General features: G+C 40.1%; 1 protein-coding gene across 1 annotated transcript in view; it reads right to left on the minus strand.

Moving 5' to 3' along the window:
• The window catches only part of LOC118431916, a 56,946-nt gene that overhangs the window by 23,264 nt on the left and 20,716 nt on the right, over positions 1-12,966 (minus strand). Inside the window, exons 2-4 of the mRNA XM_035843355.1 lie at positions 9,399-9,532; positions 8,788-8,898; positions 6,142-6,290 (exon numbers count right to left, since the gene is read on the minus strand). Of these exons, the coding sequence (XP_035699248.1) occupies positions 6,142-6,290; positions 8,788-8,820 (182 nt within the window). The 5' untranslated portion in view covers positions 8,821-8,898; positions 9,399-9,532. The remainder of the gene's footprint in view (positions 1-6,141; positions 6,291-8,787; positions 8,899-9,398; positions 9,533-12,966) is intronic.

Raw genomic sequence — 12,966 nt, forward strand, 5'->3', positions numbered from 1 at the left:
TACCGTATATCTGAGATCACGGAATGGAGATTAAATCAATAAACGTGTAACAATAGACAATCGTTAAATGGTGCCTGGATGGACAGCTGGCTCTACCAGGCGTCGCTTCTACACGCGTATTTCCCATGAAAAATGCGGCAAATTTTAACAAACCTGTCCTTAGTGCTGATTATACAATAGTGATTATGATAAGTATTTCCAGTGCTGAAGTTTCAGAACCTTCATACTTACATTAACAGTAAAGGTATCATATGTTCTCAGCGTCAATGGTAAGTACATCAGATTGCAAATAATCTATATCTCTGTTCATTTTCCTGAGTTAAAACGCTTACCCTAGAAAATAATCAATCACCCTGTATGGTAACTTCTCGCAATGACACTACAACGTTCACGGAGAGGTTATTTGAGATAGCATGAAAGACAGTACCTACGATTCGCCTCAAATTCTCGAAGAAGACAGTAGGTAACGGCAACACCTCATAGAGAGAAGCAAGCACACACCTGTTTTTCCTCAAGCAAGGTAGAAAAGACTGAATATATCACCAATCGTGGGAGTTTTGCGTGGGGGAAAGAGTATCGGAGCTCTCTCTCTCGCTGGCTTTTACATTTCAGTGGGCAGCGATTTGCATTTTTTGTGGGGGTTGGGGCACAAAATAGACTAGAAGCTCGGTGGTTTTAATGAGGTGATCCTTCTTCGGGAAATTTGTTTAAAATGTTGCCATCTGAATGGTTTGTGACAACTCCCTTTCATTATAAATTATTCCTCTTTTTATAGTTTGACGATACTAACTTGGTATCGTTTTCTCTATCTGTATGTTTTGCATTTTCAATAATGATTGAATCATTTAGACATTATCTTAAATGTGACCAACTGTACGGTTATTTTCTATGCTCTTTGTTTACAGGTCCCTTCTAGATTTCGACGTTTGCAGATTTTCGTCTGTGTACGTGTCTGCTCCTAGGTAAATTATTTTGTAATATTTATCTATTTGTAAATTTTACGTAGAATTCTAAAGAAATACATTAAAATTCTGCCACCAAAACGTTTAGCGATAAACACTTTGTACATTTTTCGTGTCATATTTTGATATTTCTATTGGTTTCCCACCTCTGTGCTTAGGCAAATCGTATGACAATATCTTTTTTTTTATAAAAGTAGAATTTTAAAGAAATGGTTTCAAAACGCTGCCACTTGTAAAAGCACTTAGTGATATCGCCTTTCCTTATTATTTCCTTCAATATTTCGATAGTTGTATCTTTCTCTCCCAGCCTGTGGTAAATTGCATCACAAATGTACTAAATTTATAAACGTACTTAGTATAACGATTTCATCTAAATTTCACTTTTGTAAATTGAGTAAAACTTATATAATTTACCGAGGTACAGAGATGGAGAAAAGGATGCAAATATATTGAAATGGAAAATATCAACAAAGACCGTTATGAATTTTATCGATACTTAGCGAATACATATTGACCGTGGCGCGATGCTGACGATATTTGGTCCATCTGTTTCCCGTGTAACATAAATTGATCACTTAATCAATCACGCCTGGGATGGACATGTTAGGGGATGTCCCTGGGCGTTAATAATCCCACACTAACTGACAGTGGGGACGTGTGCTTAGGCAACAGCAATGGAATTTTATGGATGACATCACCGGCACTCATCCAATTTTTTCTGATTTTGACAAAAAAACACAACATTTTCCAATTCGAAGATGTGTTCTAGCCAGCCTGATTTTTTTTACGTCCCCTGGATTTTGAATTTGGAAATGCTGTTGAGCGCCAAAGGCGCGACGATCCTAGGAGGTCCTGAGGCAGGTTCTTCCTGGAAAAATTTGAAATCTAGACTATCTAAAACGCCATTTCCTGCAGTTTTAGGGGCACATTTTGCTCTTAAACTCAATTTGGTTCAAGCAATATTTTTACATGCCGATTTTGTCCATCGCAGTCTGACAGCCGCACTAACTGTTAGTGGGGACGTGCGTACTTAGGCCACAGCAAGGAAGTTTTATGGATGGCATCAGCGCGCTCATCAATTTTCACCTGATTTTGAGGGAAAATACAATATATTTTTCCCATGCGGAGATGTTTGTTTGCTTTGCATACCCAGTAAACCGCCACATGGCGTAATTAAACTAGAAAGGCCGACATTTGCTTGAGAGCAAATACAGCATATTTCAGCCATCTCCCTCATGCAACAATAGGCCTTGAGGTCGTTGACCCCTTTGGCCATTCAAAAATGACCAAAAAAACCACAAATATATCATTTTAAAGTGGTCCATGCCAAAAAATATACATGGGTCATTTGAATAAATATCTAGAGCACCCCTTTACCAATTTACGGGTCATTAGGTTGTAAATCGAGGGAACAGGAGCCAAAAATGTCAAAATTTTGTCAAAAAATGGCCATAAAATCGCAAAATTAAGCATTTGTTGTACCGTATGGGAAAACTTTTATTGAATCTATGTGCACATAATTGAAGGGCACTTTTATACCAAATTTCAGATCATTTGGTTGTAAAACGAGGCTACAGGAGCCAAAAATGTCCGTTTTTGGTCAAAAAATGGCCAAAAATCGCAAAATTAAGTATTTTGTTGTACCGTATGGGAAAACTTTTATTGAATTTATGTGCACATAATTGAAGGGCACTTTTATACCAAATTTCAGATCATTTGGTTGTAAAACGAGGCTACAGGAGCCAAAAATGTCCTTTTTTGGTCAAAAAATCGCAAAATTAAGCATTTTGTTGTACCGTATGGGAAAACTTTTATTGAATTTATGTGCACATAATTGAAGAGCACTTTTATACCAAATTTCAGATCATTTGGTTGTAAAACGAGGCTACAGGGGCCAAAAATGTCCTTTTTTGGTCAAAAAATGGCCAAAAATCGCAAAATTAAGCATTTTGTTGTACCGTATGCCAAAACTGTTATTGAATCTAGGTGAGCATATGATCAAGGCACCTCTGTATCAAATTTCATGTCATTCGGCTGTAATACCAGGGTACAGGAGCCCGAAATATACATAAAAATTGACAATAACCTCAATAAAATCATTTTAAAGGCAGATATGAAAAAAATGAAAAAAACACCTGAGGGTATTGGCTTACTCTACCTTTGTGCCAAATTTCAAGTCAATCGGATAAAAAATGGCGGAGTTGATTCGATTTGAAGATTTGACAGGAGAAAGAAAGAAAGAAAGAAACATTACGAATACAATATATTTCACCATACCTATGGTATGGCTGAAATATAAATATTTCACCATACCTATGGTATGGCTGAAATATAAATATAATAATCTAGGTTTGTACTGCGCAGTATAAGCTGCATATTCAGACAGATTTGTTTGAACCAAGAATAAATGTGATTGGTTCTTCAGCGAAGAGAAGGCACCAAAATGGGAAATATGTGGTCTGGTAGCCTTGATTATACTTGTAGAATTGAGGTAGTGAGGTACATGTGGTTGTAGTTGTAGAAGTGAATCTAGATCGATAGCAAACGTGGCTCCAATGTGGTAGTCGTTACTGTAGTTGTCATCTTGGTAAGGGATACCAGTCTATCACACTAGTGTCACTTTGTGCACGTCTTGAATACAGAATTAAAACACTTGTTGGCTGTGTTAGAATGTTTTGTTGCTTCTTAAAAATCTAGCCATCTTGGTTTTCTTTCGCCCTCACGCATTAGATTTGGCGTCTGCAAGGGATGCCATCCATAAAATTCACTTGCTGTGGCCTAACTGACAGTGGAGACCTGTGCTTAGTCACTTAGGCAGGCTATAAATAATGGACTTAAGTACGGGGCTCGTCGCACGGGGAACGGAAACTGAGTTAATGCGACACGGCACGACATTTCTAAGAAATTCCTCTATTCCTTAATCGTACACAACTCACGATCATAATTGTGGTATTATAAGTCACACAGAATGTGGCATTGTAAGTCATAAAACATGAATATTAAATTATTAGTTCCCCTCTCTTTTGCTCGTGAGCATGTCACTGTCATATCTACTATCATAACACTATGTAGTATTATAAATTATGGGCATAAAAATCAATCTCTCTTAGAATAAAAAGTTCACAAGTAAGGTCATTTTATTTAAAGTCCCTCCCTCCTGCGTGTGGTACTTTAAATCACAGAATATAAAAAATTAAATACTGAATATGAAAATTGATTTATCCTAGAGCAATCATTCCCGAACAAAACGTGCATGTCTATAGACTAAGGTTGGACATTCATCTGTATTTAACTTGACAGAATTCCATATGTCCCCAAGAGAATTTCAGCTTGTAATTCGAAACGCAATCAAGAAGACGGGGGACGCCATAGTCTTTATGTAATATTCGATTTACCACTCACCAAATCAGGTGTAAAATCTGCATTAAGTTACATCTTAGAACTAGTACATTGTTCATTCTTTGACTAAGACTGGTGCCATATACACGTGGGTGAATTTGACATTTTTTGATTTTGTGGGAAATTACAGTAAATATCCTCTCCAGAATATATTAATTTTGCGTAGTTTAAGTGATCTCTTGCTCTCTAGAACGCGGCATGAAACTGGGTGAACGCACTGTGGGGCGAACGTGCCATTTAGTCTTTTGATGTTCCATTTACGTGAAATCAGCCGAGTAATTGATCACTCAAAGGACTCAATTAGGTAGAAAAAAACATGGAAAAACATCTGACGAAATTCCTTTCAAGCGGACATTGAATTAATACATCACTAAAATCAACTTTAATACAAGCAACCAAGCAACCAAACCAAACATTAGTCATATTCTTATCCACGCAACGCAACGAAAGGACCTGTAGCTTTGGGATGAGCAAGCATTTTTTTGCCAGAGGTAGCTCAGTGCAAAAGATGGCCCATGTGGCAAAGACTTGTTCTATATTTTCAAAGCGGGGTCTACAGGGTTCAGCAGTAATGATGCGTAGGTGTATCTCTCCCTTGATCATCCTCGTACAGAGTCCCAAAAGGGAGGCATTTAAGAGGATGTTTAAAAGCGTATTCGAATAGCAAAGAACGCCCCCACACCCTCACACTCACGTATGATGCTTCTCAAAGGCCACATATTAGAGATAAAACGTGTAGCATGCATCTGTTTAGAGATCAGTCAGAGTTGCCGATTATAATCACCAGCTTTGAGATATTTTTTGCGATATTTAAAAAGGTAAAAACCGCATAGTTAGGACATAAATCCTGCTTTTCAACACAATCTCTTTAGTGTCACTAACGAAAGATAACGGATGTTATCTGAAACGTCGGGTCCTTTCCAAAATCAAATCCAGTTGCTTGAGTTATTGCGTATCTACAAAGGTTGTTCTGCGTTTCTGTAAAATTCATGGTGTGCAACAAGACATCAATATAATTGGCTTACACAGTCAAAACGTGTTATAGACGCATGGACAATATCACGTCGTTGCCTTTGCCCTACATTTGCTGTAACTATCTTTGACGTAGATAGACTGATTGGTCCTTTTTGCGGGTAAATGGTTACACTGATTGGCTGAAAAACGTTCTCGCTGGCGCTGATTGGCTATGAACGTTTGTCCTTGACGGCTATTGGCTAAGGAATTTCAGCGTTGATGCTGGTTGGCTATCCATGGACGCTGTCTTTGTTATGCTGTTTGTGCTCGAGCTCAGTGGCCAAAACTTTGTCTATGATTTGGTACTGGTACATGGTAGGATATGCTTTATATCAGGTATAGAAGCACGACCCCAATATGAGTTATTGTGGGGCTAATTTAGTTGAGATTTAAATCCTTGCACATTGATGGGTCTGTCCTTGGTGCTGACGAAGCGATAAACCCCACTAAGAGCTTGAAATGCCAACTGCAGGCTATAGTATATACTCAGTACCCTGTACAAAACCCTGGAGTTTTTTATTACTTTGTACTGGGTATATACTACATTACGTATATGTGGAATGTGTTAGCCTTATCATCATTAGTGCATGACGTATAGTTCGGAAAAGATTTGAACTTTTTTAAACCAACCTCTTGCAATTGAGCCTATAGTTAGCCCCTTGCACCGTCCCAGAAGAGAACAGGCAGTACCTGCACACAGCAAACTTAGGAGATGGAGGCATCATATACATATACAACGTATAGGTTTCAAATATTCTAAACCCACCTCTTGAGCCCCTTGCGCCGCCCCAGACAGTACCTGCACACGGCGATGGTCAGGACTACCAGGACGGCCCCGCCCACCGCCCCGCACGCGATAAGCACTGTGGGAAGGTTGGAGGGCGCCTCCTCACTCGTTCCCTGGGTGACGTCTCCCTGGCAACAATAAACAACAAAAAATAAGTCTGATCATCCTTCTTACTTGGCTTGCGCAGTCTTGTCATTCGTTTCCTTGGTAACGTCTCCCTAGCAACAAGTATAAACAAGGAAAAATAACCCTGTTCATAGTTCCAACTGGGATCGGCAGCCTCCTCACTGGTTCCCTGGGTGACGTCTCCCTGGCAACAATAAACAACAAAGAATAAGGCAGTTCATTGTTCCAACTGAGCTTGCCCAGCCTCTTCACTGGTTCTCTGTGTAATGTCTCCCTAATAACAAGTATACACAACACAAAATACGTCTCCCTGGCAACAATAAACAACAAACAAAGTGAATGAGCCCATTGACCCACAATGCAACATGCTACTCATGAGCAATAGCAATCATGAATAGGTGTAAAGTTATAGTTACTTAGAGTCTATTATTTTTATGACACTCTTATATCTTGATATTAAGTTGTTGTCATCTTTGCAACAGTACAAATTCCATCATTTTGGGGGGTCGAGGGGTGTATCTTCGAACCAGCCACTCTCCCCAATTACCAATGACTGTATGTACTTTTGCGGTTTCATTCAGTACTGCAGCAGGCAAACCGCCACTAATGACCTTATCACGTCAACAATGCAGACATTAGAAAGCACTTAAAAGCTGACAGAAACAAAATGTGCTTGCCAGATAGTTTTGACGCACACAAAGTGCAGCTAGTTGCAAACGTTGTCAATATTGCAAACGAGGAATTTGGAAGTTGGCCAACATCCATTCATCTTTTTTTGCATAACAAACAACAAGAGCGCGAAGAAACGGGGGACTGTGCTGGGAGCTAAAAGAAAAGGTTTTCTTGTTGAGGCTGTTGGGTCAGTGGGTCGTTATCCATTGTGTCTAGAGCACGGTACTGGAGGGTGGAGCCCAACCCTCTCCTTACACCGCTTTTCACCTCCCCAATGTATACAGCCAGAACCCATCTTAACACCCGGGTGGGGGAGAAAAGTGTAATCTTAGGTGCCCCTAGTCTCTACCAGACTCCGGGTCGCTGGAAACCCGTAGAAATGGAACAAATAGAGGAGTAAGCCGGCCAAAGGAGTGCAGCCGGTCAGGGAACAGCACGCGACCCGAATAGTACGCGTTCCCTGGCCGGCTACTCTCGTCTGTCTCTGGCTACACTCCTCTATTTGTTCCATTTCTACGGTTTGCCAGCGACCCGGGGTCTGGTAGAGACTAAGGTGCCCCTTCTGTGAAGTACTTTTGTCACCAGTGGCAGGCCAGTGGTATGTCTGGGGATTTGAACCCAAATACCCTTGCCATTCAGATCCAAATTTGAACAATGGTAGAATAAGTGATGATAAGAATAAGTGGCATCGTTCCAACACATCGGGAATCAAATTTTCGTACTCGCAATTCGAATGACAGGGAAGTGCCATAGTTGGTTTACCTTTACACATCTAACCTTTTTTTTTCCATTTTCAGCTTAAATATTTTCCCGTACGCAATTTTTTCTGCTCAATACCCAAAGCCAATATTTTGCTGACAACAAATCGTTCAAATGTCAAATGTACTTCTTTCATATCGTATTATAGCTTTGAGCCTTTTCAGTCATAGTTCTGTTGATGCCGCATGCAGACAGCATATTGCTGCTCAATTTTCCAATACGTTTATAGTCAAACCAAGGAGCTTATATCTCAATATAAGCTCCTTGGTCAAACGTAAAAAGCAGTCAAGTAAAGTTCTTTAGATATATGTTATCAAAGTCATTAAAATGTAATTCAAAGGCTTGCCGTGCGCACAATAAATGTGTTGTCCGGCAATTTTCCGCATCATTTTTACAAGATTCAATCGGAAACTTGACACAAACTATAGCAAGATCCGGTGATCACTGTGGCACGTTAAAAGGTATAGAACGACCTTTGTGACTAATAACGCCCACTCAGGGCTCTCTAATGTCGTTAAGATTTGAATTCAAACGTCCCAACGGCCTGATAGCAGATATCGTTGTATCCCAAGGTCATGTCCTCGCGCAAGTACATGTAACTTGGTTGTTAAATCGTTTTTGATTGGCTACTTGTTCATTCACGCCCAATCGATTGGGGAGGGGGGGTCAATGAAAAGATCGTTCACAAAAAGGTCGTTTATACTCTCGTGAGATTGACGTCACAAATGTTCGCCATATTCTATGACGTCATTAACGCCCGCCATATTGGATGGTTGAAGCTGGAAGTTGCTAGAGAAACCTATCTGTTCAATTAGGCGATTTTTATTACTAAAATTCTGGCATTTTACACGTACACAAATATAGCTCTGACTATTCTAGGGTCAAACCATGACTTGTCCCAACCAGATAGTATGGTGCTTGTGACACAAATTGGACACCCCTAACTCTAATCTAAACACACATACACACACACACACCCCCCCACACACACACATAAATACATACATACAAGCACAAAATGATGAAGTACCAAAATATTGCAAACTGGTACATAACTTTTGTACTCACCGGGGACTTGCTGGATTCAGTGCCTAAGTCCATATGTCGGCAGTGTGTCGCACGCTCATCTGCGCATGCGTCCAGCTACGTCAGTTGTACATCAATGCGTGTCAGCTTTGTCTGTTGGGACGCAAAATTCGGAAGAGTTTGTCAAAATCTCGCTCGTGACGAATACGTTGGTGACGTATACAACATACCGTTCCCATAGCCATTTTCACCTCAAAATGTAGAAGCACGACAAAAGACAATATATTCCCCTCCATACTGTAGTATGGAGTGAAATATGAAAATTCAAATGTTACACAGACATAAGGCCACTACCCTTCCAAGCAGATCCTCGGTGGCGGGCAGGCAGTATCTATGTACCGATTGGCTAAGCACGCTCCATTTGCCCTCCGTAGGTTACAGGGTTAACCTCCACAGCGCGAACCTCCTCAAAAAAAATGAGCCCAGTCTTTTTCTTGAAAATAACCTCGCCACACGAGTGTGACACACTTATCTCCTCTCTGGTTAAGTGGAAACCCACAGGCAGTTTCGGGGCAAATATTTAGCAGGGTTAGAAATTTGGCTTGACACCGGGCTTTTGTGATTTAAACCCGTAAATGGTAAATGTGTCTTACCTGTAAACGTGTACTGATGCCGCATAGCGACTCGCTTCTTCTGTTTGAAGTCATCAAGGCCTTCTGACGGCAAACCGATCTTCAACTGCTAACGCCTACCAATCTTCCACGGCTAACGGTAATTCCCTCAGAATCTAGCAATGCGAACGACAAGGAGAAGATAGTCAGTCCATGCAGTGTAACTACTAGTTTGTGCTCTGTAAATGTCACTGCACAGATCTGTGAGGTAATATCATGTGTTATGAAGGGTTAGCTCATCAGGACAAGGACATTTAAAAGTATTAGGTACGTTATACAGTATTACGAATATCTCTGCTGTGTCACATTTTTTTAAATTTCATACTAATTTTATTGTTTTTCATTACTGTATATATATTGGTAAGCTCTTGTTGGTGTGACTTGTTGTTCTTAAAGTAATTGTTAGATTGTAATTTCCAACGTATGTATTTTAATAAGGACTCTAGGAAGAATGGTGTGCACATATTTTATTATTACTAATGTAACGTTAGATTTCTAATAAACAAAACATTAATTCATAGTAGAATCATAAATCAAAAAGAGATTGACGATATTATATTTAATATCTGGGGTTTGTGAATGTCTTGCTCATTCTGTCCAATATTAATTGGCTCCCACATGCACAAGGCAACAGGCATACATATAACAGGAAATTGCAAACAGGAAATGAAAAAACCTTTTTGGGACCTTTGACCTATCTTCCTGTCAGTATCCCCAACTAGCGGTCTCAAAGATTATTACAACTGGAACCCCGAGATGGTTCCACACTTTTCGATAAGTGTGATGTGTTCTTTAACGTACTTCAGGTGTGCTTCCTTTCATACAATTGACCTATGGCTTAACTGACTTAGGTCTTAGTCTCTACCAGGCCCCATAGGTCTTTGGAAAAATAGTAGAACTTGGACGAATAAAGACAGACAGCATGCCAGAGGAGTTAGCTTTAGTATGGTTTGCGACCCATCTAACTCCTTTGGCATGTTATTCGTCTATGTTTTTCCCATTTCTACTATTATTCCAATGACATATGAACCCTGGTAGAGACTAAGAATTCCATACGGACCTACTCTGTACCGTATGTACATTCAACCGCTTAATGTTTGTATGTTACAATTTAGATTATTTACCTGTATTTAGCCCACATTCAATCATTTCATGCATTTCATTTTTGTTCACTTTCAATTAGCCCCATGGGTATGAGTTTGCAATAAAAAGTTTCAAATTTATAAGCACGTGTGAACCCACCCTTAACGGCAAACAGAAAACGAAATTGAAAGCACCGCAGCGAGTGGGCGAACGAGACATACAGTCCTCCACAAAATCGATGAGTTTCTTCCCCTAGGTGCTTCATCATAACGGCTGTCTAACCAAGATCTCTTAATTTGCAGTGTTCACGAGAGAAAACTAGTGTGCAGTGGCACGCCCGAGCGTGGGTAGGCACACACTCTTCAAAGAAATCTCTCTCCTCGTAATGCAGCCCTGTCTGAGCCCTCACTGTCTGCTATCACTTTGATGTAAAGGTGAGATGGCAGTACGGGGGAGGATAGTGTGGGCCGCACAAATCCACTCTTACCGGAGGAAAAGATTAGGTACTTTGTAATTTGTTGATTTGCTAGAGTAATGTCCTTTTGAGATAAATGTTATAGCGTATTCGGTAAATAATATGGGTTGCGTAGGGACAATGCCTGGGTGTTAGCTAAAGTAGGAATATTCAGCATTTTATCTATTCTATCTATTTTGTTTTCTTTTACCAGGGTAGAAGATATATATAAATGTCTAAACACTACTTTTCTGATTGGCCCTGGGCAGACGTCTAAAAACAATACAACAATATATGTACAAGACAAAGACTTATTTGTACATCAATTTCCAGAAACGTTATTCATAATCGTAGTAGCTATCCACGACAGGTCGTAATGTTCAAAGGTCAAATCACTGTCTAACACAACAATTTGAAAGATTGTATAGACGATGTGGTTCAGTATTGATTGCCACGGCTATATATAAACCAACTGCAATTTTTCCATGTCGTCTTGATTGGAGATATAGTATTGCAGTTAACTAGTAGTTGTTGGGAGTAAAGTAAAGGAAAGAAGAAGCATTGAAAATAACATCACTCTTACGGAAAACAAAGTTCACAAATTTTGTCACAATCTACAATTAGACACGTTAAACTATTCACAAATGTCTTTTTTCAAATGACCAGTAAACTTGTGAGAGCAACCAAAGTTATGTATTGCTATATGTTTTAGATAAAAAAACGTCATCCGACCAATCTGATCAATGCCAATGACCTTGCTAGCCATTGAAAATAGTATATTTTCGGTTTACACTTATTCCATTACTTGAACAGAAGGTTGAAACCATAGGCGTCTATTGTTGTTCATACGTGCTTTCCTCTGGCCTTGGTGCTGAAAAGTTGATGGTGTTGATGTTGCACACACGTTATAATAGAGATAACGCCACAAGATAACTGGCAAAACATGTGTAGATACTAACTTGAAAACTAGATCCTAACTAGAAAAGTGAGAGAAAAAACTTTCAGAATCATCCCTATAATCTGTTTCAACCCACGCAGAGACACTTGCATGCGATGACTCATGCTACATGCTCTGATGATCCGACCCCGTTACATTCACGGGTGTCCGCCTCGTATCTCCTCCTACTGATCTCTTACCAGATGCGGCACCGCGCTGTCTGTGCACATCCCCCGCCCACTACCCTCATCTAGCCTCGGTTGCAGTCTTCGAACGGGGCTGTTTTTTTTGCGGGGGGGGGGGGGCTGGTTCGTGAATCTCAATGTTGGCTAGGTTCTCAAAGGGACTTTGCCGTGGAAATGAGTTGCTCCCCGTCTCAAACGTGAAACTCCTTTCCACGGCAAACTCCCTTCCTCGGCGAACTCCCTTTCCTGGGGGAGGACCATACACAAATTTTATCACAATTACCATTTTTGAAAGGCTGGAAATTTTAGTTGTGACATCTATTTGTCATTTTGTATGGATTTCCCTGTAGTATTACCCTGTAGTATAAAGCAAGGTTAGTATGTCCTGAAAATTGCACCCTTCTACGATACTGGTTCTCAAACACGTCTCCGACAGCAATTTTGCCTCATATAAAAAGGCTTTACCGGCATAAGAGAACCTAGCCAACGTTGAAATTCACGAACAAACACCTACCCCTACCCCCATCCCCGAAAAAAAGCCCTGGTCGAAGACTGCAGCGGAGGCTAACCCCCGTATATGTCAAGCCAATTCCAGTCTCATTATCCCCATCTGACAAGCAATCCAAGCCACGCTCTTCATATCATATCACATCTAGAGTTGATATCCAGAAAAGTAATAAACTTCATATTTAGATATCACATTCTACGTCATTTCTTGATCATGTTTTGTGATTAGAGTGAGCCCAATGGGTTGATATAACATAGTGAACATTCAATTGGATGTAACATGGCAAGCTTGATATGATCACGATACGGAGGTCAATAAACTTGGAGCTTTCGGCATTTCGTTCCACTAAAACTTTGATGGAACGTTGTGAAACAAAAGTGATT

This window comes from Branchiostoma floridae, chromosome 15, assembly GCF_000003815.2.
Source record: "Branchiostoma floridae strain S238N-H82 chromosome 15, Bfl_VNyyK, whole genome shotgun sequence".
NCBI lineage: Eukaryota > Metazoa > Chordata > Leptocardii > Amphioxiformes > Branchiostomatidae > Branchiostoma > Branchiostoma floridae.